This window comes from Protopterus annectens, chromosome 3.part0 (assembly GCF_019279795.1).
Source record: "Protopterus annectens isolate FY-2018-M chromosome 3.part0, PAN1.0, whole genome shotgun sequence".
NCBI classification, from domain to species: Eukaryota; Metazoa; Chordata; order Ceratodontiformes; family Protopteridae; genus Protopterus; species Protopterus annectens.
This window is the reverse complement of record NC_056731.1, coordinates 1,610,689,292-1,610,717,256: the sequence shown is the minus strand read 5'-3', so window position 1 is coordinate 1,610,717,256 and position 27,965 is coordinate 1,610,689,292. Positions and strand designations below refer to the sequence as shown.

Genomic DNA, 27,965 nt, shown 5'->3' with positions numbered 1-27,965 from the left:
TCTTATCTGCGGTAATGACAGCTTATCAGTGTCAAATGTACTGAAACCCCTACGGTTATCTTCTCATAAGCTGTGAAACCGTCAGAGTCCTTCACACTTTTCAGGAACTGGCTTCAGCAGCAGTATGTGATCTCAGGAAGAGGACAGTTTCAGATAAAATGAAGAAGGCAGGCTATAGTGAGCTTCATAACTCATATTAAAGCTTAAATCTTAGAAAATAAGTGCAAGGCTCCCTGTAGTTTTAATTATTTATGGAATCTGTTCCATAGTGGGCAGAATGGTGGCTCTGTGATAAAATCTCGGCCAAAGTTCCAGGGTTCAGTACTGATCTCTGGGGACTGTAACTGTGCAGTTTGCCTGCTGTGCTTATATCTAAATTGTTTTTCTCTGTCTACCCTGGTTTCTTTCTTCCAACCTTCCAAATATTATGGTTGTAATTGACCACCGTGTGTGTGTGTGTGTGTGTGTGTGTGTGTGTGTATATATATATATATATATATATATATATATATATATATATGATTGAAGGACTGTTTACACTGTGTTGCCAGCATATTTCTCTTTCTGTGAACTTTTTTTACAGGCAGTTCTTTTCTTGATCTTGGGTTTTTGCATTTGGTACATGATAGCCCTCTTCTGTGTGTGGCATGATATCCATACACCAGTATAAGGGAGCACACCTAGGTCAAAGTTCGCAGTCCCTTGTAGCTTTCCAGATATACTGACATAGTTCATTGAGATGTTCCACCATTTGATGCCTTACAAGTCTAAGTTTTCTGTGTGTTTGTGCTGTCATTAAATCACCAACCAACTCCAGGACCACTAGAGCTGCTTCCTTTGCTTGTACCTGAAGCACAACACTGAGAAATGAAGAAAATACTAGTGATTTAGCCAAGGTGTATGGATGCATCATGATGAGAGGATAGAGGCTAATCTTAAAATGCACACCATGTGCTGGAGCCAGCCCATTCTGAGATGACAGACATGAGCCAGAGATGACTTGAAGTAAGGAATTATGAAGACTTGTTTTACTTAAAGCTTTGTCTTCCATTAAGTTCACTGCAGGTTTTGAACTTTAGCATATAATATTCCCCTGCAGTGAGGAGTTGATTTCCTGCTTGTCACCCATGAATTAACAACAAGCTCATTCAGAGGGAGGGGAGACAGAACGCCCTCGCATCCCTTTCTGGAAGCAAGACTTGGCTTGCAGCCTGCACACACATTTGGGACCTTTAATTCACCATATCTAAGATGATGAACTCTGGCTTGGGCTAGAGGCACTTCTCTCTTATCGTCCTGAGCTGAGGCTAGGTTGGGATTGATGGTTGTACAGGTCGGTATTGGCTTTTTTAAGGATGTTTGCCTTTTGTTACTCCAAATACAGTGTTACACTTTTGCAACCTGCTCAGCACCTATTGCAAAATGACGTGATACATGTGAGAAAGCACTGTCCACCAGTAATGTTTGATAATGCACAGCAGATCCAGTACAAATATCTTCAGCTGTCCTGGCATATGACTTCTCATGGAAAACTTTACTTGACCAGTCCTGAATGTGAATGTGAAACCAAGATTCCACTCACATCATGTCTCATGAAAGGAAAACAGTGTTTTTCTTTGTTCTTTAAACACCTTTATTGAATTATCACTTGTGACATAGGCAAATTTACATTGATATAAAAATAATTAAACTGTATTAGCAAGTATTACCATATATTGCTATATGTTATATAACCTAAGCAACATTATATAAATTATTCAATTCCTGCCCTTTTTTTTTTTAAACAAGAAACATCTTTATTAAACCATCACTTATGACATAGATAATCATACATTTATATAAATGAAAACAAACCACATCGACACAATCCTAGTTGCAAGCATTTTACATGACAAACCATAATGACACACTTCCAGTTGCAAACATTGAAGATCACTTATAATCTACCCAATCATTTTCAGTCAAACGTTAAATAGCTCATTTAAGCCCTACCTTCATTTAAACCTAATTCTTCCACTTTATGTATTGTTCCCACAATTCCCATTTTTTCCTATATAGTTTGTGCCTACCCTTCTATCTCTGTTACTATATTCACTGCTTCTAGTATAATTGGTTTAGATTTTGATTTCCATTTTCTAGTAACTGCTTTTTGGTAGCCACCATAATTAGACACAGCAAGGCCTTGTCATGTCTAAGCAATTCCAATTCTGTATCATAGCTAAGAAAAATCAATTCTCTCATCACACCAGTCTGTCCACCCAGCATCTCCAACAGTGCATCCCGTAAGGAATCCTTAAAGTCTGCCAACCCACCTCCCTCCCGGAAAATACATTCCCAGTTACCTTTTTCTTCTCCATCACACCTCCAACATTTGCTGTCTTCCTGAGGAAAAATTCTCTGGACTCTGCTTTGAGTATAAAAATATCTATGTAAACATTTCCAACCGAAAATCCTAAATCTTCTAGATTTTGTTGCACATTTGGGCGACATGCATATATCCTCTCACTATTTTTTTTTTTTTTTTTTTTTGTGCATTGCATATCCAGTCTCTCTTCTCAATCCATTCTAACCTCCTCTGATTTATTTTTATAGTTATCATGCAATAGTTTGTATGCTCTATTAATTACTCCTTTTTTAATGGCAGCTTCTGTTCTAGTTTCTATTAAAAACTCTACCAGTGCTGGTCTTTCATTTAGGTCCTCCCTATTTATTTCTCTTTGCCTATACTCTGATATCAATCCTTGACAGGAAAGGCAATCTCTAACCTGCAGTCCAAATAAATTCTTGGTGTCTCTCCATTCTGTCATCTTACCCTATCTAGTTATTTGCTCCCAATACCTTGGTTCTTTTGCCAGTTTTCTCCAATAAATTCCATCCCCCTCTTGACTATTGTCTATATCTCTAATTGCAGTCATCCCTATCGGCAGAATCTCCTTTCTCCATTCCATTGTTGGCATAGTTGTTAGGATACTTTCTGCTGCTTTATAGATATAATATTATGTATGATTATTGTTATTTTCCTTAAAGGCCTGCATCCAAAATCCCAGTATGTTCTTGTTTTTTGAACTTGCCCCATGTTTCGTCATCATCCTTTTCCACTTTGAATTCTAGTTTTCTGCTTGTGCTATGTATATGAGCCTTAACTGTGTGGCTCAGAAATACCCCTTGAAATCGGGTAATCCCAATCTGCCCTGTTCTAGTAGAAGAATCCACTTATCTGACTTGACTCTTGCCGTCTTCCCCTCCCTGATAAAGTCCTTCAGCTGTTTATTTATTGCTATTCATGACTTCTCCTCTGATTGATAAAAATACGTTTGACCTCTGTGTAAGACTAATGGGACTAAACACATTTTAATTGCTTATATTTTACTAGTTATATCCATATAACAAAGCTTCCATTTTCTCAATTTTTGTATTATCTTTTGTTTAGTCTCTTCCCACATATCCTTAGCTGCCACACCAGAATAATTTTTAATCCATGCGCCTCAATTCTTCATTTTATCATGTCCTTATAAACATGGATATTGCTGAACCAGTTCATATGTGGATACATAATTTACCTCTATTGCCTTTGTTTTAGCTTCATTAATTTTGTATCCCAAAAAGATTTGAAATTATCTCAAAATGTTGCACAACACTGTAATGTATCTTTCTGGTTTTGTCAGGTATAAAGTAATTTCATCTGCAAACAGAGCCAACTTTTCTTGACTGCCATACCAATTATATCCTTGAACTTCTGAGTCCCTTATTTTCATTGCCAGTGGTTCTAAATATAATGCAAATAACAAAGGGAAAAGAGGACATCCCTTCCTGGTTCCTCTGCTCAAGCAGAAATTATCAGACAGGACCCCACCCACTTTAATTTTCACCTTTGATCCCTCATATATCCTCCTAATCAACTTTATATTTTTTCAGGAAATGCAAATGCTTCCATTGCCCTGCTCATAAAGTCTCAACTTACTCTCTCAAATGCTTTCCCTGCATCAAGACCCACCAGCAACTATGGTATTTTCTTACATTCTACTCCCTCTGGATAATCAGTTTTCTGTTAATGTTGTCAAATGTTTGCCTCCCCTCCACAAAACCACATTGATCCATATCTATCAATGTTGGTATTACTGTTGCCATTCTGATAGCCATTATAGACATGAACACTTTATAATCATGGTTTAGTATTGAAATTGGCCTGTATGAAGCTGGATCTGATAGATCTTTACCCTCTTTAGGTATTACAGCTACCACTGTTTTTTTTCCAGGATATTTGTACTTCTCCTCCTCTTAGAATACTGTTAAACAAAACCTTCCAGATCTTTATCAGTTTTTCCCTAATAGCTTCCAAATTTCCACAGGAATACCATCTATTCCAGGGGACTTTCCTGTAGATTGATTATACATCACAATTTTTATCTCATCTCCTCCTATCCTAACCATTAGTAATTGAACCTCATCTACCTCTAACCTTGTCACATTTATTTCATAAACATTTCCATTTGTATGTTTTCTTCTTGTTCTGTGAGATTCCCCCTCTTCTGCAATACGTTAAACATTTTTCAGTCCCACTAAATAATTCTTGTTACTTCTTAACCATAGCTCCCTTTCTTTTATTTCCACCCTATTTTTAAACTCTACCTTAATTTTATCCCACTCTCTGGCCATGTTTTCAGACGTAATTTCTATCCTCTTAAATAGTTCCTGAATAATCTCCACTATCCATTCCTTAAATTCCTCTCTTTTCTTCAGATAGTTTGGAAGCTCCACTTTCTCATTTTTATTTCATTACCCTGTGTTTTTATTTTACTTATTATTGGTGCATGATCTGAAATAGTTATTGGGTACGTATCAAGACCTTCAATTAAATGCACATGTTCCTGTGAAATGTAAACTCTGTCTAGCCTAGCCTGATTTTTATATCTTGGGGAATAATATACAAATTCACTCTGAACTCCTATTACTGAATTCACATCTTCTCTGCCAAATATTTTCATACATTTCTTCAAAAATCTAGCCTCCTTTGTTGTACTTTCCCTTCTAGGCCCCCAGACACATCTTCACTGCTGCAAATCAAATTCCAATCCCCACCTGTAAGTAATATTCCTTGCTAAAAACTGATTACTTCTCCCAGAATTTTCATAAGCTCCATTATAGCAGATTTAGGTGGTATATAAATACATGCCAGTGTAATCCTTGTTTCTTGCCAGTAGCCCCTTAGCACTACAAATCTGCCATTATTATCTTTTTTTTATCCTCTTCTGTGACTGTTGGAGCTCCTCTTGCAATTAATGTAAGTATTCCTTTGTCCCAGATATTTTGTCAAATAACCGTTCTGAAAAACGTTCTTTATCAAATTCATATTCAGTTCTTTCCAAGTGTGTGTGCTGTAACATAGTTGTTTGCACTCTACATTTTTAATATAGTTCAGTATTCTTTCTTTTTTGTATTTATCTCTAAGACCATTTTGTATTTATCTCTGAGACCATTTTCTATTTATCTCCCAGACCATTGACATTAAAAGATATTACAGGAAGCATCACTGTATTAAAAAGTTGTTATTCCCACCTTTTTTGTATAACACCTTTTTGTTAAATGTCTAGTTCCAGCTTTTGTGTTACATGCATACACTGGTAGGTTGAACTTTTATATAGTTGTTTCTTGTCATATCCATGAGCGTATATCACATCTTACAAAATTTTGATCTGATGTTGTCATTTTCATTCATTCCTCAACCTATGGGTGGCAAGCTGAACTTCTTATCTGACTTAGCCACTATTTTTATAGCTTAGGATCCGACTCTTCAGTTCCTCCCTTACCCGTTATGCCCCTGTCCTCCCATTTACCTCAGATCTTACACTTCTAGCAAGCTGGGATTTTCTCTCTCAGAGCTCCTCGTGGGTTGTGAACGATTTAAATCAAACTTTTTATTATCTGCTAGATGTTATTTGTAGCCTATCACCTTCCTTACCCTTCTACAAACCTTTTTTTTCTTATTTTTGGATTTCTCCGCTATGTCTTTAGATACTTATATACCTTTGGGATTTTTTTCCCTACTATTGTGGACAATTTACCTTTCTGTTTTCTTATATATAAAAAACTCTCTCTTCTTTTAAAACTTTCTGCTTTATTTTTGTAATCACACTATGGCTGACAAACCTGTTGGATTCAAACAATGCATTTCCTCTGGGCATAAGATCCCCAGATCTGATGCCCACAGTGAGTGCGTTTACTCTGTTGGGTCCAGTCATTTGAACATGTCCTGTGATATTTGTTTAGGTTTCATTTCCCATGCTCTGGTGGAATGCCAGAAACAAACTTATCCTTAAGAATCTTCTTCCTCAATCTGCTTCTGTTGCTGGCCCATCTTGAGAATCAGGGACTCAAACCCCTACAAGAAAGCATGAGGAGCCCAGGAAGGACAGTAAACATTCCCCTGCCCAGTCTCCTACTAAAAGGGCGACTTCTGATTCACCAGCTAAGACTATTAAACTGTCAGATCTGAGGCCTTCTAATCTGACACAAACTTTGTCACCTCCTCAGTGTCAAACCCATAGTCCCTGTCTGGAGGTCATGTCTCCCACTATGAGGTCTCCCTTTTTCCAAGAAACACCGAAGAAGTTGTCGAGACATCCATCAGCATCATCCTCCATCAGATCTTCCTGGAGCTCGAAGCGGAGGTGGACAGGATGATGAGGAGATTCCTCAGGATGCAGATACAGATGTGAGTTTTGCCTGTTTCATCCCCAACTGCATTTGTGAGCCACCCTACCTTTATGCCCTTGATTTCTCCTTCTCTGATCCAACCTCTCATTTCAGAGCCCTCGGATCTGGAGGTATCCAGAGGTGACAAGTTGGATCCCTGTGACCCTTCCTTCTTCAGCTCAGACAACGTCTCTGATCTGATCGGATCCAACCTTCTTAGAGCACAATGGAGCTTGGAGACACAGCATTGGCATTGGATTAGAGGGCATGTCCTTGACTCCGAAGATTTTGGAGCCGTACCTTTCCCTTGGAGCCTCTGCACATGACAGTTCGGCTCTGACTCCCTCTTGGGTGCAGGCGATCCATGAGGGTTTGGAGTTCTCTGCTTCTAGAACCTTGGTTCAGGAGAGATTGCTTTTGACTTCTCCGGGTTCTTTTGCATTCGAAGTCGTTAAGAGGGTTTTCTCCCAGCTTAGAACTACCTCGACTCTACCTCCTTTGGATCCCACTCCTTCTCTGACTCTGCACCTGAGCCTGCTCATCCTCCACCTCAGGGACAGCCAGACCCTAAGATTCACTGAGCAGCTCCCCCTGGGGAGTGCCCCGTCTGTTCCGAAATCTCCCCGGAACATCCCACCAAGGAGGTACTTTGAAAGAGACTGTGCAAGAGGAGGCACTTGGATACCTCTCAAGAATCAATGACAGAAGATATGGACTTCAATGAAGGGCAAGGGTCCCCAAGATCTCCACCAGATAACATTTTGTTTGGAGATATCTTTGAAGTCCTGAGCTAGAGAGGTGGTTGGTCTACTCAAAACTCTTCCTCAGAGGAGTCATTGTTTTTGGAGGCCTTTGGGTCTGGCCCGTCTACTCAGAAGAAGTCAAGCTAAGATGACCCTTCATTTTTCCACCCCCCTTCAAGGCTGCGTTTACCATGGACACTTCTCAGCTATAGTGGTGGGGCATTACCTGGATTGCACGGTCCAATCCACGTGGTTGCTACAAGAGACAATTTGCTAATCAGTGTACTGGAGATGAGAGCTGTGCTTCTAGTGTTGCAAGCATTTCAGAGCCTTACACCTCTAGGAACTATTACAGTACAAATGAGCAGTATGTCAGTAGTATGGTACATCAACAAACAGGGAGGAACCATATCTTGCACCTTATGTTGAGAAGCAATGAAGGTTTGGCAATGGGCAACCTTTTCCAACCGCTTCCTGATTGCAACACATATTCTGGGGAAAACCAACATTGTGGTGGACAGGCTCAGCAGAGTTATTCTAATGCCTCATGAGTGGTCTCTAAATCTGTCAGTGGAAAATATGATCTTCCACAAGTGGAGTTAGCCTAGCTGCGAATTCTTTGCTTCACCCCTCAACAAGTGCAGCAGTTTCTCAGCCCTGATCCCTCCTCAGGGACAATCACCTAGAGATGCTGTATGCCCTCTGGTCTTCTTTATGCTTACCCTCCCCCTACCCCTCATACTCAGATTTCTTCAGAAAGCACAGAGGTTGAAGAGCAAAGTGATCCTCATTGCCCCCTTCTGACCTTGACAGTTTTGGTTCCTCTTCCTTTGGTCTCGCGTAGTACACCCTCTGTGGATGCTGGAACCACATCCACACTTTCTGTCCCACCCATCAGGGCATTTTCACCCGGATCTCCCAGGACTGAAATTAACTGCATGGTTTCTCCAATTCCAGTGATGACTAGAGATACCAGGCTTTGTTCTCTGGTTCAAAAGATTTTAATATCCTCTCCTAAAGTCTCTGCTAGGAATATTTATAAAAGTAAATGGAAGAGATTTTTGATTTGTGCTCATCAAGATCATTTGAATCCTTTTACAGTTCCTATTTGGATTTTTTTGCTTCAACTTTCCAAAGTGAGGCAAGTTTTTCTACTATTAAGGTACAACTGGCAGCCATCTCAAACTGTCACATTGGGGACAATTTCTCTTCTCTGGCATCATCTGGACTCTGTAAAGCATTTCTCAGGGGTACCTTTTTACTTAGACCGCCTATAAAGGACCTCGCTCCTCTTTGAGACCTAGTCATGATGTTAAAAGCTCTTGTCCTACTTCCTTTTGAACCTTCAGCCAAGATGGATTTGAAATTTGTGTCCTGGAAAATGCCTTTTTAGTGGTCATCATACCTGCTAAAAGGATATCTGAGTTAAAGCTTTATCAGTCAAACGTCCCTATCTGATTTTTTCATAAAGATAGAGTGACTTTGCATACCTATCCTCCTTTTTTGCCTGAAGTTGCCTCTGAAAACAACATTAGTCAGATCATTAACTTGCCAGTTTTCTTCCTCAATTTTCAGAACAAAGGTGAATACACCCTTCACTTGCTAGACATTCATAGACAGCTGCACTTTGATTTAGACAGAACAAAATCTTTTCATAAAAACTGATCAGTTTTTTGTCTCCTTCTTCAGTGTTAGAAAGGGAAGGTCAGTATTCAAACTCACTTTGTCTAAATGGATCACAGACTGCATTCCACATGTGTATTTTGCTTAAGGAATGCCTCTACCTGGTCATGTTAAAACTCATTCTATTAGATCTATGTGTACTTCTCAAGCCTTCTGGTCCAGAGTTCTGATAGCGGACATTTGTGCAGCTGCTACTTGGGTAATCAGATAAAGAATTTGTATACTTAATATAACATTCCATGTGTGTTGTCCATTTTCATTCTTCTTCCACCTTCCCTGTCTCCATCCCCCTGTCCATTCTGTGAAGATTTACAGAGGTGTTCTAGGAACCGCTGTTTCTTTGAGCTCTTAAGATAGTGCTCTTTCCATAATTTTATGTATCTGTTTATACAGCTGCAGCAAACTTTATTTGAGGTAATTGGGAGCATAGGGGCATTAGGGTTACCACCTGTCCCACTTTGCTAGGGACAGTCCCTCTGTGGGCAGTTGTGTCCTGCAAATAAATTGAAAAAAATGGCAAATGTCCTGAGATTTTAGGGCAAAAATATTTCTTAAATTTTATGTAATAGTTGCATAAAACAGTTATTCTGTATCTGAAACACCTAAATGTTATAAGAAACAGAATAAGCAATTAAAATGCTATGAAAATAAGCTTATATTTAGGCAAAAAACTGAAGTTCTGTCCTTTGTACTGGCAGTGGGTATGTTTTGCCCTGCAAAATCTGACATTTGTACCAAAAATGTCCCACTTTAGCCGTTTGAAAAGGTGGCAACCCTAATTATGGGTAAGGGAGGAGCTCAAGAGTTAGATCCTAAGTTATAAAAAAATGGCCAAGTCAGTGCCAAGGTTTGAATCTGAACCCACAGGTTGAGGAAGAATGAAAATGGACAACACAGATGGGACGTTGTGGTAAGTACATAACTTCATTTTTATTGAAAGCACTCAAACAAAAATAAATACCCCCTAAAACCTATTAATTTAATACTAACTCACAAAGCTATGTACATCTTGAATAGGAACAAATGTCCCAAATTGACAGCCACACACTCAGACTTGAGTTAACCTGAAAGAAAGGTTATCCATGCAAGATGCATGGTCAGCCTGTGCATCTACTAAGTACTAACTGGTTTTGTCTTATCTTTATAGTTCTCCAAGGTGGGAAAACACCTGAATGCTTTCAGTGAACAACTCCTAAGCAGTTTCTCTTTTTTTCTCTTCTAAGCACTCTCCACCAGACTGTAACCAATTTCTCTTTATCATGTTGTCTCCATGGAGACATGAGAACCAGACAGTCCATTTCTCATTATCAGATTGTCTCCCTGGAGACATGAGAATCAGACAGTCAGTTTCTCTTTCTCAGATTGTTTCCATATAGACATGAGGGCCAGGTACAGATTCAGAATTGGTACTAAGCATACATTTGTTTGCTAGAAAAAAGCCCCATAAAATTCAATATTTTTTTTCACTTACTTGCTTTCTCTTAAAACATGTCACTAAATCAATTTAAGGTCCTTAATCCAGTCATTCCCCCATGCAAGAATGAGAAAAAAAGCACATTAATTTTTCTTTTGTCATGCTCTTTTAACCAGGCGTTTTTTAAAGCATTGCATTGCATTCATTTCTTAAAACTAACAAGAAAGAGATAAGGAAGAATGAAAAAAGGGCAGCAGCACCTATTTACATTCCCCATTACACTTAAAAATAACTGAGAAAACTTTATAGCATGCAAATAAATCATACAGCGCAAAAATAGTACTGTTAAGAAAAACGTTTTCTTTACTTACAGTTAATTTTCTCCCCTCTCTTCCCCTCCCCAAAGTATTTTCCGAACATTAATGACATGAAGTAGAGCATATACTTTTGAGTCCCCCACAAGTCCAACAGATTCTGAAAAAGTTCAATATTTCCAGATTTTCTTGTTCTGTCATATTTCACAAATGTAATTATTGAATTGCAATCAAACATTAGGTACTGGTTTTATTACTGTTCATCTCCATCTCCCAAATCCTGTCTCTGCTTCATTTCCAACATACTCTCGATTCTTCTAGTCAGCTCTCGTGCTCCCTTTCTTCTCTCCAACATTTTCCTTTGAAACAGTGGAAAAGGTTTCCAGATGCAGTTTCTCTGTGGTCTTTATTGCCAGAAGAAGAAGAAGAAGCAGAATCTCCTGTTTTGCAGCTCATTTTTGTTGGAAAACTTTTGAATTTCCTCCTTAACATGTATTTCATCAAAAATTATTTTGTCCCTCCAGGGAAAAATATCTTGAAGACAGCTGGGTACAACAGTTTGAGTCTCACACCTGTGTCTCAACATTCCCTGAATAGTGGGATGAATTTACTCCTGTTTGGTGTACAATGGGTAATTATTCTCAACAATCACTCTATTGTCTCCCACTTTTAGTATTTTGTCGTTCTGCTACAGTTTGTCAGAATCAACTCCTCCTGCTGGTAGGATTGCATCTTTACTATTAAAGGTCTAGGTTGCTTTCTCATAGCCAGGTTTGGAGCATATACACAGTGTGCCCTTTCAACTAACAACTCCTACTGTGGAGTACCAGTCCATTTGCTTATTTATGCTTTCATAAAATTAATGCAATCTGTTCCTTCCTGCTTCTCTGGTATTGCTGAAAATCTCAGGTTTTCCCTACATGTTCTGCCTACTAATCCTATTATTTTTTTGAAACATCTCTTCCTAAGCAGTCTCATATTCAGCCAGCCTTTCCTTCATATCAACCTCTGATTTTTGCACCTTTATCACCTCATCTGAATATCTGTTTAAATCTGCTTTCATTTTTTCCAGCCTTTTGTTGTTTGTGTTGCTGTACTCCATCAGTGTTTTGTTTATTTTAACCAGGTCTGTGTGCAGTTGTTGTAGGTTAGTGGAAGTCAGGTCTGGAGGTTCCATTGCTTTTTGCTGAACAGCTACAGAACTTTTCCCAGTCAGTGTTTCTTCCTCACTTTTTGTAGCTTATGTTTTTTTTTTCCAGGTGCTGTGTATTGCTTTTTTTCATGGCATCCAGGCAGTACACTTACTAGAAAGTTACTGAAATTTGCACATAAACACAAAAGTCTGCTGGTCTTCTCTGTTCAGTTTCTGCTTTCACACTGGGAGAGCTAGAGTCAAGTGTTACACAATGTGCAGCCATCTTGGAAGTCTCCAAGGCATTTTGTAGGTTTATGCAGAATAATCTAGTACACCCTTGAACGTACATTCTTGGTGTGTATAAGTTTCACATAGTAGTGAATATAATTTGGGCCAGTGGCAGACTCTTTGAGGATTTTGATTTTCAAACAAAGATGATTTAGGCTGAAAATTATCTGTTGTTTACTTGTTGTCTATTTCACTGAAAATACAGCCTTGATCAGGGCTAGAATGTCTGTCTGCTAGGAAACCAGTGCTTGACATTGGCTCTGATAATGTTGTGAACCTTCTGTCAAATTTCCTGAAATTTTACCATAAGGGCACCTCAGGACCTTGACAGATGGTTAATGGTATTAAAATGTGGGCGTAAGTGGTGACAAAGTATGATTGTCAGGTCATTGATGGTGACACAGAGGATCTGACATTTTCCTAATATTTTTGCAGGTTCTGATATGCAAAACAGGTCATGTTGGTAGACATCTTGTGAAACAGTACACATCTGGTATCAGATTTTAACTGTAAGTTCTCAAGAAGAAGAATGAGACTATCCCATATGATACAGATGATGGCTGTCCATGTGATAGACAGTAAAGCAGTGTTTCACATTTTCACATGCTAATGTATGTGCCTTTTTTGAATATTTTATTGGTGGCTGTTTTGTGAAGTTATTCAAAGTCTCCTTGTTGTTATAAATTGGTATTTTTTTTCAGATCCTTGAGCTACAACCTAAAAAACTTCAACTGGTATTTGATCTATCTGATTCCACAACTATTTCTTTTTGACCATGAGTCTTATTTGGTGAATAGTAAGGGGTGGAGCTTGAATTAGAGACTTTTCTTTTTTTAATAATCTGTATTGTCATCTTATATACGAATTGTCATACATAAGAAAGAAACTGTTGCCATGCAGTTTCACTGTTAAATAAGTACAACATATTAAACATCACCTAGTCATGAAAGCACTGTACAATAAAATACATCCTTTTAGTTGTATAACAGCTTTATATATTTACCATTCTCAGCAGTGCATGAAACATTTAAATTATCACCTACACTAACATAAGCACAGCTTCCCATAATAGAAGTCAGACTTCTGGCCTGTTTATCAAATGCATGCCTATTATATGCTGCATTGTTTATATAGGACACAATTCTAACATTTACGTCATTAGCTTCTTATCTCAGTTGACAGACAATCAAGTACTTGCCCTCTTGTCCTCAGCCAACCAGATTCTGTGCCTGTGTGCATCCACCTAGTCACCCTGACCTTTAAGAAAATCTTCCCTACTTTAGCTGTCATATTGTTCTTATATTATTTCAGTAGGATTAGCCTTCAGTGAATTCAGTGCACCAGTAATTATAAAAATCATTAACTGTAGAGGCTGCTGCTTAATTATACTCTATCCTTGCAGACCCCTAATTAAAGCAGGCATGAGTCCCCAGGAAAGTTCTGTCATCCAGTTCTACCAACATAATATTATAAAAACCCATAACACTAAATCTGGCCGAATGCTAAATTTCAGGAAATAAGACATACAGTTATATCCCAAGCAATTTGATGCCAGTTAAAACATTAGTAAATCTAATTACTGATGTATTTATTTATTTATTTGAATTTGTTTACCAGGGTAGAGCACCTACCTAAAAAAAAAAATCATGTTTTTCTATAGTGTCTTTACACATTTCTTTTATCACCCACAATTCCTTATGCCCATAGTATTATTTAGGGCTAAATTCTTTAACTTAGTGACTTACCAAATAATAACAGGCAGCATAGGAAATGGCAAGATGTAAGAAGAAAATGGCACAACATATGTCTAGGATGAGGTATAATGCTGATATTAATCTTTGTAATTTATTATTCATATTTTTATATTTTCATTTTTTTCATCTTCATGAGATATTTAATTTTATTTGACTTGTTTTCATTAAATATTCAGTAATGTAAAATGTGTATATAGTGCTGGAAATGTGACATTCCACCTATAACAGCATGAATGACATAAGTATGTTTTTATACTAAAGTCATTTGATCACGTCATTACTATTCCTGTAAGTAAATATAGATCAGTAGGTCATTGAAACAAGAACACATTCTCTAGGATTCTAAGAGGTTGTCACCACTTAACATGAGTTGGTAAATTATGGTGAAAGTTTTCATTTCAAAAACAAAGTAAAGCTTCATTGAGGAGCACCTCATTTACAGTCATTGACCTTCCAAGTCAAACACTGTGCTGTCAGACCTGACCATGCTAGTGTTCTTCCTGCCGACCCACTCTTTGCTATAGCATAGGCAACCACCTGCATGCGCCTGCATGTTCGTGCACAGAACAACACACCTGCAAGCAAGCTGTTGCAGACACATTCACATTCATGGACTTGCACAAACAAGGGCATGAGCACACACACACACACACACACACACACACACACACACACACACACACACACACACACCTCGGAAATACCTTCCTATATTCTCCTATTTCCATAGGGATGACTAGGCGAATGATGCATTTTTTGGTAATATTCACTTTTTCCAGAGAGAACATTAGCCCCGCAGAATGATTCTCTGAATTGGTGTACTTTTATTATTCTGCTACTGCCACCATTTCTGGGGGGAGAGCCCATGACAAATATGGATTATCTGCATCCCAGGACTGACATGTTTGAATGTGGCTTCACAAGCAAGACCACAGTCTGTGCTGCAGGCACTTCCAGAGAAAAACTGAAGTGAGAGGGTAGTGCAGTTAACCCTTTCATATCACAGTAAGCCTTTCTGAATTCTAAAGACTGCTCTCAAAAAAACATTTCTTTCTAACCTGTATCAAACAATTAAACAATTTTAAAATAGCTGAGGTATGTATAAACCTTATATTATGTAAAAAAAAAGATATAGTACAAATCATTAATATATACACTGTCAAAAAATCTTTTTTATATCCACAATTCTGTTTATAAACATATAACCTAGTTGCCTGGGGCACTCTGTCCAGGTGAGCTGCTACAACATTTACTTTTTAATTAAAAAAAAAATTTTTTTTACATGACTTCTTTAAGGGCATTCATCTTTGAGAATGCCTTGTGTGAACAACGCAGATTGACACACACACACCTACTGTTGCTTGCTTGCATCTACACACACCTGCTGTTGATTGCTTCTTTGATTCCACATCTGCACGCAGACTTTAAACACATGACCATTCCTGCTACCTTCTTCTTCTGTCTATAGAACTTTATCAGTAAAGTGCTTTGCTTCTGGTGTGTGTGTGTGTGTGTGTGTGTGTGTGTGTGTGTGTGTGTGTGTGTGTGTCTGTGTGTGTGTCTTTGTCTGTGTGTGTGTGTGTGTCTGTGTGAACAATCCCCTAGTTAGGGATGGGAAGTTACTTAATTCACTCAGGCTCAATCCCTCTACCTTAGTTACAGAAGATAAGAGCCTGAATCCTCTACAACATTTATCAACTTGAGTTTCAGTACATTTTCTAGGAATTGTGACCTTCAGTGCATTTTCAAGATATTGTGGGCTTTAAGGGAAGAGTTTACTGTTGCTTGTGCTATGTCTGTCTTCAGTGTGCAGCTATTTTGTTTAGCAAATGGTCGTGCTGATGTCCACCTGTTATGGCCACCAGTATGTGTTGTCCCCACACTGGGACAGTAATAAGAGAGCTTGAATCCTCACTACGGACACTGGAGAGGGAAGTGCACTTGGAATACAAATGGATACACTGTATTTAAAGACGAAGACCTCTCCCCAGTGTCTATGCCAAGTCCTCCATCCCCTCTCTGTAAGCCCAGTGCTTCGTGTCCCTGCCCCAAGAAGCTGACACACATACGCGCGCACCTGGGAAAGGCTGGCACAGGTTACACACTGTACCAACTCTGCCCAGACTATAAGGAAGATTCACTGTCACCAGACACTCCACAATCAGCTTCTCTAAGGCCATTAACAGAGGGTGTCCAGTTGTACTTTGTAATATTAACACTAATACAAATTATAGTAGCTCACCAGGATGGATAGGCCTTCTGGAGTGGCCCACACAGTGCCACCTAATAAATAGGACCATCCACAATAAAAGTTTTAGATATATTTAATAATAAAAGAACATGAAAATATTGAACATATATTCACAGTAAACCACAGAGTTCAGATTATAGAGAATATTGAAATTAACATTGATGGACAGACTCATACAAACAAAGAACACACTCTCTGAACTAAGTTTCACTATATCCCTGGCTGAATGTAAGAGAATTTTACTATTCCCTAGTTAGGTTACTTACTACCACAAGGCAAGATGCTGTGGCTGAGAGTCTTTCTAGTCAGGCTTCCTAAACAGAATACTCAAAATTCTGAGAATTCTCGTTGTAATATAATTTCCAAGAGGGCTGGCAGAATGACCTCATCTGGTCACCTGACTCTAGGTTCTCATAGTATTCCCCTTTGTAGCTGAGACAAGAAATTAGCACAGACTGCCACAGTACACGTCCAGATGTTTATGGCAGTGCCTGGGGTCTCCCCTCTTTTCACTGAGCTAATGGACAAAAGCTCTTCCCCAGACCCAGTGTCTCTGGTCCTATTCAGCACTGTGGGGTGCCTTTTAATGGCTTAAGATTTAAATTTCCCTTATTTTTCTTAAAGTTAACCTCTGCTGTGCCAGTATCCTCTATTAAAACATATGCATTTAATTCAGTTACAAAACTACATGTACATTTCCCTTCACTTCAGCAGGGTGCACTGTTGATACATTTCAACACAAGCAAAGCTCAGAAATACATTTTCGGCACAAGCATCTGTACAAAATCAGTTTGATATACAAATGACATACAGTTCTAATACATTTGTAACACAAGCATCTTATATAAATCAGTTTGATATTCAAAGGACATATCATTCTTTACAAAACTCCAGCTGGCTATGCTGGCACATGCCCATATCATCACAGTTGTCAATGTTTGTGCTAGAGAATTTAAAATCCATATTAGTAGCACAACAGGTAGCATATTTGCATTTGATGCAGAAGGTTGTGCATTCTACTCCCACACCATGTAGATGGATTGCTGATCTTCTTTGGGTGGGTTGCTTGCAGTCCTGTATGTGTCCTCCTTTGGATGAGATGCCTAGTAACTATGAACCTCTTGTTGCTTTCCCAACAATTCCCTATTGCAATATTACTGTTGTACCATTTTTTTTTTAATGTAACATAGGTCATTTATTCTTCAAGGACAGCAGGCACTGAATTTGTAGATGAAACACTGGAATATAAAGCTGTTTTCTCTAGCAACCTCTTCTTTAGTTACAGATCTTTTTAATGTGGAATTTTTCGGATGAGTTTTACTTCTGCAGAGATTCTGCATATTAATTGGTACTGGTGTATTGTATTGACAGAAGTTTGAGTGGCCTTTTATGGTTGAAATGTTCTGACATGGGTAGTTTTGAGTGGCCTTTTATGGTTGAAATGTTCTGACATGGGTAGTTTTGTCATTATTGGTTCATACATTTTATTTCATTGCTTAGGAAAAGTGTTCAAAACTACAAATTTAAAACATGATCTAACAAGTGCTATTGTGTTATACAAGGAATGTAATTTAATGCAATCAGAAAGGTAAATCAAAGAAAACATGCTTGTATGCATGGTCCTAAAAATGAGTGAAAACACCCCAAAGGTAAACTTAATCTGCCACTGGCAAAATGCATTTTCTTTGAATGTGAGCTTCAAGAGCAGATAAGTTTACAGTTAATGCTAAGTCTGTTTTCATTGTGAGATTGCATTGTTTTGTTTAGCAAATGTCTATCAGTGTTTTTGACGTAAAATTTGAAATAAAAGTTTTAAATTAAATTCAAATATCTGTAATCATTGTAGAAGTAAAGGAAAAAATAGTATGTACACTGACTGGTTTGAACAATGTTTATGATAACTGGGGAGAAATAGCAAAGTAATGGGAAACTGGAATGGCTGCGGGGGGGATACATGATCCATTACCCTGTCCATAGCCTCCTTTGACCATGATCCGGCTCTGCATTCACTAACAGAACATAATAAAGCCTCATCAGATTAACTGTCAAATGTCTAATGTAAGATCACATTTTTCAGCCCAGTGCATATTTTCTCACACACACACACACACACACACACACACACACACACACACACACACACACACACACCTATCTAAATTATGTTCACACTATTGCTCATTATTTTCAGCAAATCCTTGACAGACAAACTGAGTTCTAATGGTGTGTCGGTATCCTGTTCTTTTTTTTTTTCCCGCAAAACACCTCTATTGAAGTATCACTTGAGACATAGACAAGTTTACAGTCATATAAAAGTAATCAAACTATATTTACATAAACATTATACTTGAGACATGTATTGCTGTATATCATGTAACCTAAGCAATATTACATAAATTATTCAATTCCTGCATTTTTTAAACAAGACACATCTTTATTAAACCATCACTTACTACATAGGCAATCATACATTTATATAAATGAAAAAAAAACACAGACATAATCCTAGTTGCAAGCATTTTACATCATAAACCATAATGACACACTCCCAGTTGCAAACATTATACATCACTTATAATCCACCCAATTTTTCTTACTCAAGTATTACATAGCTTATATAAGTCTTGTCGCCTTTTAAACCTCATTCCTCCCTTGTATGTATTGTTCCCACAATTGCTATTTTTCCTTGTGTAGTTTGCTCCTACCCTTTTCTAAAGATCTCATTTCCATTTTTCATCCCTGTTACTATATTCACTACTTCCAGTATAGCTGGTTTAAATTTTGATTTCCATTTTCTAGTAATTGTTTTTTTGGCAGCCACCATTGTTAGACACAACAAGTCCTTACTGTGTCTAGGCAATTCCGATTCTGTATAATAGCTCAGAAAAATCATCTCCCTTGTCAGACCAATGTTGTTATCCTGTTCTTCATACTAAAGTCCAAACTTTGCAACATTCCTTTAAAGTGCTGCACAGCTGCTTGTGAGTTTTTGATGTCTTTCTGAAAAAATCAGTTTACAGTTGGTATTTCTTTAATGACACTTTCTTATAACTTCAGTAATTTGCTGTCTTTGCATAAGGGTACTTTCATAATAATTGTGATCAGTATATATTTATATTCCATCCAAATAACACTAACTGGCTGCTAGATCTGCCAAAGCACTTGTTCATTCCCATAATACGTCACAAATTGCACCAGTATCTGTACAAGTTTCCTTGTGCAGAGATTGACAAAAAGACAGTAGATAAGTTAATATATGAGGTACACCATGACATTTATGACATGATGATCACTAGACAAATCAGTCATGAGTTTTACCTGTTTTTACTCATTGAACATCCAATGATACCATACATCAAGGGGCTACCCAAGATGCACAAGGGTATAACACCACCACCCTTACGCCCCATAGTAGTAGGACATCAGTGGGTTACGGAAAATATCTCTATTTTCATTGAAAGGAAGTTAAAACCACTAGTGAATAATATCCCCACCATATTAAAAGATTCCTATCGATTGATTCAGTATCTTAAGGACATACAAAAACATGTTTCAGACAAGCATTTATTAGTTACGTTAGATTTGCAGAGCCTATTTACAGCTATACCTAATGTTTATGGCTTAGAGGCAATAAGATATGTATTAAATAAATATGGGACATATAACAATAGTGAACAGATTCTATTGAATGCCTTGATTGAAATAGTGCTTACCAAGAATGTCATGATGTTCAACAACTCTTTTTATATACAACAGTGGGGGGTAGCCATGGGCACCCCCTGCGCTAATACGTATGCCAATTTGGTTGTATATAAATGGGAAACCACCTGTCTTTTTACACATCCTGAATATCATAAAATATTGGCGTACTTTAGATTTGTGGATGATATACTACTAATCTGGGATGGAACCCCTGAGGAGCTTAAAATCTTTATTAATGATTTGGAGAAAACTACAGACTTCCTTAGATTCTCCATGGAATATTCATATTCCAATGTTAACTTTTTAGATCTCAACATCAGAAAAGAGAAAAAAGGTAGAATAGTTACGTCCCTATACAGGAAAGAGTGTTGGAAAAACACACTGCTAGAACACGATAGTATGCATCCCAGATTTACATTCACAAACATTTTGAAAGGACAGTTTACAAGGATAAGTAGGATCTGTCAAGATAAAACTGAATGTAATACTGAATTTCACAGGCTAGAACGGTTGTTCCTGGATAGAGGCTATAATCCTCACACTGTAGCTTGGGTAAAAGAAAAATTTATTAGTGATTCCAGCTACAAGCCAAGGGCAACATATGACTATAAGAATAGAAACAGATATACACTTCCAGAACAACAGGAATGTAAGCAAGTGAGGTGTATAATCAGTTATACAAGCGATAACAAGTATATAACTGACATTATTAGTAAGAATTGGTCAATTTTAATTACCAATGATGAAATAAAAAAGTTAATAGGAAATAGACCCTCTTACACACATAAAAACACAAAGAATCTGAAAAGAATTTTATGTAATGAAAAAGTCAATGAACTAAGTAACAACAGAGGTAATATAGGTACTGTTCCTTGTGGAAGATGTACCTCATGTAAATGGATTTCTACAGACAATAAGTTCTTACATCCTGAGTTATTACTTGAGTTTGATATTAGTTGTTCAGCTAGTTGTGATGACACTAATGTGATCTATTTAGCTACTTGTGAATTGTGCCCTGCTTTCTATGTGGGCATGACAACTAGAAGGCTTAGAGACAGGATACAAGAGCATTTATATGCCATAAAGAAAAATGACCCGAAAAATGCTTTATCTAAACATGTCTCCGAATATTCAAATCATAAATTTGTATTTAGAGTGTTACAAAAAAGAATTATAAATTCACGCAGAGGAGATAATTTTAATGAATTGGAGAATTTAGAATTAGATTGGATTTTTAGGGTCAGAGCACAACAGTATCCAGGCCTCAGTAGTTATATTAGCATTAGATCACACTTAAAGAAACGAAAATATCATTGACCTATCCAGATTTTGTTTATTTCAATATATGGACAAGATTTACTGTAGCGGAATGTTAGAAATGTTGTATTTATATCATTAAACTAATACAATTATATTATACATTAAATCATATATTATTTTCATGCATATTTATGTGCATAGTTGTTCATATATGATATATATATATACACATATTCTTCTCAGATTTTTTAGGTTTTTGGATTTTCTATATTGGCTATTTCATAGGTCTATCTATGGTGATATAGAGCCATGATATTATAAATGACTACCTTACAGACTGGCCAGATATATATTTATTCATTATGTGCCACTTTCTAAGCCACTTTATATATATATATTATTAAATGATAGGGAGGTCATATTATATCACGTACATGTTGATATAATTATTGGTACCAATATAGTTATCTATTTATCTATTTATTTATTGATTTATTTATATATATATTTAAAATAGACACATATTTGTATATTTCTCGTTTTTAACTATCTATATAGCAACTGTTTTAACCAGTCATTCAACATCTACCTCATTAGATTTTATATATAATGTAATATAACATATATATATATTTTTTAACATTTTTAATATAATGCTTTACATGGTCGTTCATAGATATCCCATATTTATCTTACTATTATACATTAGTGAACACCCCGGTTAGTGTCCTGTACATGGCCAATGAAATATGAATGGCTAGATATAGTTATATATATTTTTTATTATGATTTCTACTATATTCATAGCCTTCACATGAATTTATAGCTGTACTGAGAAAAATTTTGTTAAACGCTATCTTATACAGTGTTATTAGAACAAATATAATGAGTTTTCTGTCTCTTCTTCTGTCTCTTTTATTTGTTAAAATATTTTATAAGTTGATTGAGTGCTACATGGTGATATTGTGGAGGATAGCTTTAAATGAAGCAGATAAGTTTTCTAAATAATTGCACTAATTAACTCATTAAGCAATTATGCCTTTTGGTATATAAAGTATGTGCTGTTACCATGTTTTTAAACATATCTGAAGAAGCGTGCATTGGAAGCACGCGAAAGCGCTTATTCCTGTGGATTTTATGTGAAATAAAGCTTTGGTACATCTTTCGTGGTGTTGATCTACTTCTTCTACTGCATTGTCGTTGGATTTTTGTGGTCGATCAACTTTGAGGGAGAGGTTCATTTTCTTTTTTGGACTGTACAAGTTTCCTTATGACCATGTTTGCTGCAGTCAAAATAAAACACCATGCCTCATCAATACTATGTGATGTTTGGGAAACTAATCCATTCTGCCATTTTCTCTTGCACTAAGTTCAGTGAGAACCTTTTTCTTCTTAGGTTGTTCATGAAGTCCAGTAGAGACCATTAAGAAGCTTAGCCCAATTCTTCAATTGTGCAAAAGCGCAGTCTGGTTAAGTGACTTTCTCAAGGTCACACTGCAGGCAAGTAAACACTAAGGAACTAAAACCCTAGATCACAAGAAGCAGCCTGCATACTGTTGATAGTTGTAATCCTGTGCACTAACTGGCAGATTTTATGATTTCCATGTAAACTGTAATTTTCACCTGGCATTATTCTGAATGCTCACCATCTGTTTAGTATCTACCATTTGTCTGTCTGCTAAAATCAATTTCTCTCTGGTTTCACTACCTCTGTGCTGCATCGATGGCATGCTGTCATACTTCTCTCATAAACGCTCACTGTCGTCACATTTACCTCCTTTCATTTGCCTTTGCATACATTGTTAACTTGTTAATGAACTCTCTCAACTCATGAGGATTAAAATGAATTGCCATTCCAGAATCTGTAGACCAGGTCTGGAAAGACTGCTTTTCTTAAAAGACACATATTCAGTTGTGTTTGGCACCACATTGTCGATCCCCTTTTCAACTTCTTCTACCATAGATGCCATATTTTCTGGCATTTCTGAAATTTTCCAAAGCCACACACTGAGCTACCTCAGAACTTTTAACTTTGCTACTACTTTTTAATTGTATCAAAAAAATGTCCTGATAATACTAAAATACAGACTAAAAGATGACCAGCTTCATGAAGTGCCACATGATTTTTCTCTGGATAGAGGTTCTTTTTTATGTCATTGAGAAGCAAGATTTAATGAATGGCATCTGTCAGTTTTCATTTCTCATATAATACTGCATCTTTCTTGGATGGTGTTGTTCCTAGGGAACTTCAGATGATCTTGTTGCCTGGAAGAAGTTCCACTTTATATTTGTTAATGTAGTGTTTCACAGCATTGCCCTTGTGTTGTCACTACTCATTTGTGATGCCCTAGTTCTTTCTCTGAGATTCCTTTGACTTTAGTTGTTAAGAGTTTTTATTTTTTTTCTGGCATGGGCCTTACTTGCCATGTGAATTGAGCTGTTGTTTGCTAGATAGTTAAAAAGTAAATCTATTTTTTTATATTCACCAAACTAGTCCTAATATAGATAGGTAACCTAAGGACATAGAGAAGAAAAAATGGTGAGTGATAACTTATTCAGTACTGGTATACTAAAAGTCATAATACAGAATGTAAAATTCTGAAATGTCAAACTGTTGAAATTTAACCTTAAACTAGAATACGTACTAATAGCATCCATGTACTACATTGGCAGACTGTACCAGTACACAGCTAGTCGATAAATAGTATTAGTCCCCTGTCAGTGAAACTCAGAAATGAGTGCTAACATGGATGTTCAGGGGAGGGGGTTCCAGGGCTCTCTACACAAGTAGAGGAGTAGGTATTTTGACATTTCAACATTGTGCATTCAATTTATAGCTTTTCAGAAAGTTGACATGGACTTTATATATATATATATATATATATATATATATATATGAGTGTATGTATGTATATGTGTGTGTATATATATCTTTTATAATCGTCTTTCAGAGTTTGTGCATTTGATCCTTACTCTTAAATGGTTCAGATGGCACCACTGCTTATCTGTATGTATAAAATGGTGAGATATGACAGTGAAAGTATAAATGAAGGAAAGTGATAAGGCCCAAGCTTGTAATTGCTTATACTTTTACCTGTGGTTAGTGGTTTGTTCAGACCAAAATAGTGGGGGTTGGGGGGTGGGGTGTTTGGTGGGGCTGCGTATATATCTACGTTTTCCTTTGTCTGTGTGTCTTTTGAGATGATGAAAGAACCCAACCTTAGTGAATACAGGTGAACAACTGACTGAAATGGAAAAAGGCACTATGCATTCATTAATGGAGTGGACTCACTTGGGTTGTTTTTCTGTTATCTGTTATTGTGAAGTGCTTCATTCACATGCCTGAAAATAAGGTACTGCACCTCACTTTACAGCTCACTATAAAACATTTAGTGCATGAGATGGGTATATGGAAAGGAATACAAAAACTTTAACAGCATTTTCGGAGATTTTTCCAGGAGTACAGAATGCAGGAACAAACAATAAAAGCTTTGATGGAAGTACAGTTCTTGATGTTTTTAATTGTATTTTATGTACTTTCATATACAGATCCTGGGAAGACATTGCCAGAAGCCCTTGATTACACAGCACTTTGGTTGCAAACTGCAGCAGGAGAAGTAGATTCCAAAACTGGCATCCCTCCACCTCTATTGTCACTCCATATCAGGGACTTCCTCAGTGGACCAGGTGAGGAATGTTTCAGAACTGTTCTATTTGTTGGTCAAATTTATCAGAGCCATAGTGTTCCCTTTTCTATTGAACTACTTTTACTGTGTTTTAGTTAAACATTTTCCCATTTTTCAATGCAGTAGCAGAAGGAATAGACTTTGAATTGTTTGGCTAATTAGGGTGACAGGAATGTTTGACGTTCATCACTGCTCTCAGGCTTAACAGCTAGATATTCAAAGTCAAACAAAATTTAAATGTGAAACCAAAACAAACTACTTGCTCAGCAACCGGATAAAAATGAAAGTGGCCACACAGATAATTTTTTAAGCTTTCTTCCACTTTATTATCACGTGGACTTCTTCAGAAAAAACAGGACGCCTCCCTGCATCCTGGTTTTATAGTCAAAAGACAGGAAATGATGTTATTCTATTAGACAGTGATATTATACTTTAGATTTTAAAGTGAAAAACAATTAAATAACACTTTTTAAAATTTGTCAAATTGCACTTGTTTATAAAACGTTTCCTTTTTTCAAATGTATATATGTATATTAAAACATAATAAATCATTGAATAAAATATAACAATTGTCCGTAAAAATCTTATGTGCCTACAAAATCCGTTGATACCAAAAATTCTTTCTCTTACAAACATATATATCCAAAAGCTGTTTTGTGTGTAAAAAACTGCATTGTGGTGGTGATTACTTTTTGCAGTGAAATAACAACTTAAACATTTTAAACTGTACTTCATAATATAATTGATTACTTGTTCAAATCGCAACTTGACCATTTACAAATATTGAAATCTACATTTATAGATGGATATGCTAAAAATAAAGTGAATGTCTGTGTCGTGACTCTAGCCTACCTCACCAAGGAATGAGTAAATTATACCCTCCCGTTCATAGTCACACAGGATCACTCATGCTCGAGAGTGCACAAATGTGCACTTGTGCACTAAAATTAGTCCATTCTAGCCCACCTCACTCACATTCTCCCCCAGTGTGAACGCACGTGCACACTCACGCACATACACCACTCACACACACACGCTCACACTGACTAGAACACACACCCCGAGGACTCTCACGGACACACACCCTCTCATGTGTGAGCCCATTCAGAAGAATGAGCCCACATACTCTACCACATGTACTCCCTCTCGCTGGCGCAAGCACACTGGATGTGCGAGCACGCGCACATGCCCACAAAAGCAGTCATGAACACACCCCCCCACACAAAATATGTGTGTGTGTGTGCTCCCGCACCCTCAAGGGTGTCCTATTGTGTAGGATGTAAATACTCTAGCCACAGTATATTGGTATGGACCTTTCAGATTTTCCTTGCAACGAGTATAGAGTATTTACATCCTACACAATAGGACACCCTTGAGGGTGCGGGAGCACACACACACACATATTTTGTGTGGGTGTGTGTGTTCATGACTGCTTTTGTGGGCATGTGCGCGCGCTCGCACATCCAGTGTGCTTGCGCCAGCGAGAGGGAGTACATGTGGTAGAGTATGTGGGCTCATTCTTCTGAATGGGCTTACACGTGAGAGGGTGTGTGTCCGTGAGAGTCCTCGGGGTGTGTGTTCTAGTCAGTGTGAGCGTGTGTGTGTGAGTGGTGTATGTGCGTGAGTGTGCACGTGCGTTCACACTGGGGGAGAATGTGAGTGAGGTGGGGTAGAATGGACTAATTCTAGTGCACAAGTGCACATTTGTGCACTCTCGAGCATGAGTGATCCTGTGTGACTATGAACGGGAGGGTATAATTTACTCATTCCTTGGTGAGGTAGGCTAGAGTCACGACACAGACATTCACTTTATTTTTAGCATATCCATCTATAAATGTAGATTTCAATATTTGTAAATGGTCAAGTTGCGATTTGAACAAGTAATCAATTATATTATGAAGTACAGTTTAAAATGTTTAAGTTGTTATTTCACTGCAAAAAGTAATCACCACCACAATGCAGTTTTTTACACACAAAATAGCTTTTGGATATATATGTTTGTAAGAGAAAGAATTTTTGGTATCAACGGATTTTGTAGGCACATAAGATTTTTACGGACAATTGTTATATTTTATTCAATGATTTATTATGTTTTAATATACATATATACATTTGAAAAAAGGAAACGTTTTATAAACAAGTGCAATTTGACAAATTTTAAAAAGTGTTATTTAATTGTTTTTCACTTTAAAATCTAAAGTATAATATCACTGTCTAATAGAATAACATCATTTCCTGTCTTTTGACTATAAAACCAGGATGCAGGGAGGCGTCCTGGTTTTTCTGAAGAAGTCCACGTGATAATAAAGTGGAAGAAAGCTTAAAAAATTATCTGACTGTGTGGCCACTTTCATTTTTATCCGGTTGCTGAGCAAGTAGTTTGTTTTAGTTTAATTCGGGTTACCGAAGTTGTTTTTTGTTTGTTAAATGTGAAACCAGTCTTTTAAACTGAAAAAAAAAAACATTCAGCTTTTTGCCTTATTTGTTCGAATAATTTTCTCACATTTAAACAGGTCAATCGGGTTGATATTAAATACAACAAATCTTTTAACTATGATTAAAGTCACACTGAAACAATGCACTTTGTGCTGTCTGCCTTTCACGTATTGTAGGCTTGTTTGATATGTCAGCCTATACACTTAACACTCCAGGAGTGAAGCAGTAAACACTGCAATCAGGACTGTAGGCATGAATGTTGTGGCAGTCCAAAGGCTCTTGTTATCTTTTAGTACAACTGTGATTTTTTTTTTCTTTTTTACTGCATGAATGCCATTTAGCATTTGCTGGTGTATAACTGCTTTCAACGCCAGCCTTTTGAATAATTTGATCCATATTATTTTTAAAACTGTGACTTAGCTGTAAATGCATGCATCCTGAGCCTATTTGAGCCTGCATTGTTAGAGAGAGGAAAACAGTTAAAAAATAAAATAATCTTTGACTGACATTTTGATTTGGCCATAGATGGAGCCTATGTTTACTCTCCTCTGTCTCTCTGTCCCTCTGTGATTCTTGTCTCGCAAAGCCAAATTCAATAAAAAACAT

The 27,965-nt window shown here is 37.2% G+C and overlaps 1 protein-coding gene across 1 annotated transcript in view; it reads left to right on the top strand.

Moving 5' to 3' along the window:
- Nucleotides 1-27,965, top strand: part of VPS13B (vacuolar protein sorting 13 homolog B) — a 5,424,989-nt gene that overhangs the window by 3,962,474 nt on the left and 1,434,550 nt on the right. Inside the window, exon 35 of the mRNA XM_044065647.1 lies at nucleotides 24,787-24,924. Within this exon, the coding sequence (XP_043921582.1) occupies nucleotides 24,787-24,924 (138 nt within the window). The remainder of the gene's footprint in view (nucleotides 1-24,786; nucleotides 24,925-27,965) is intronic.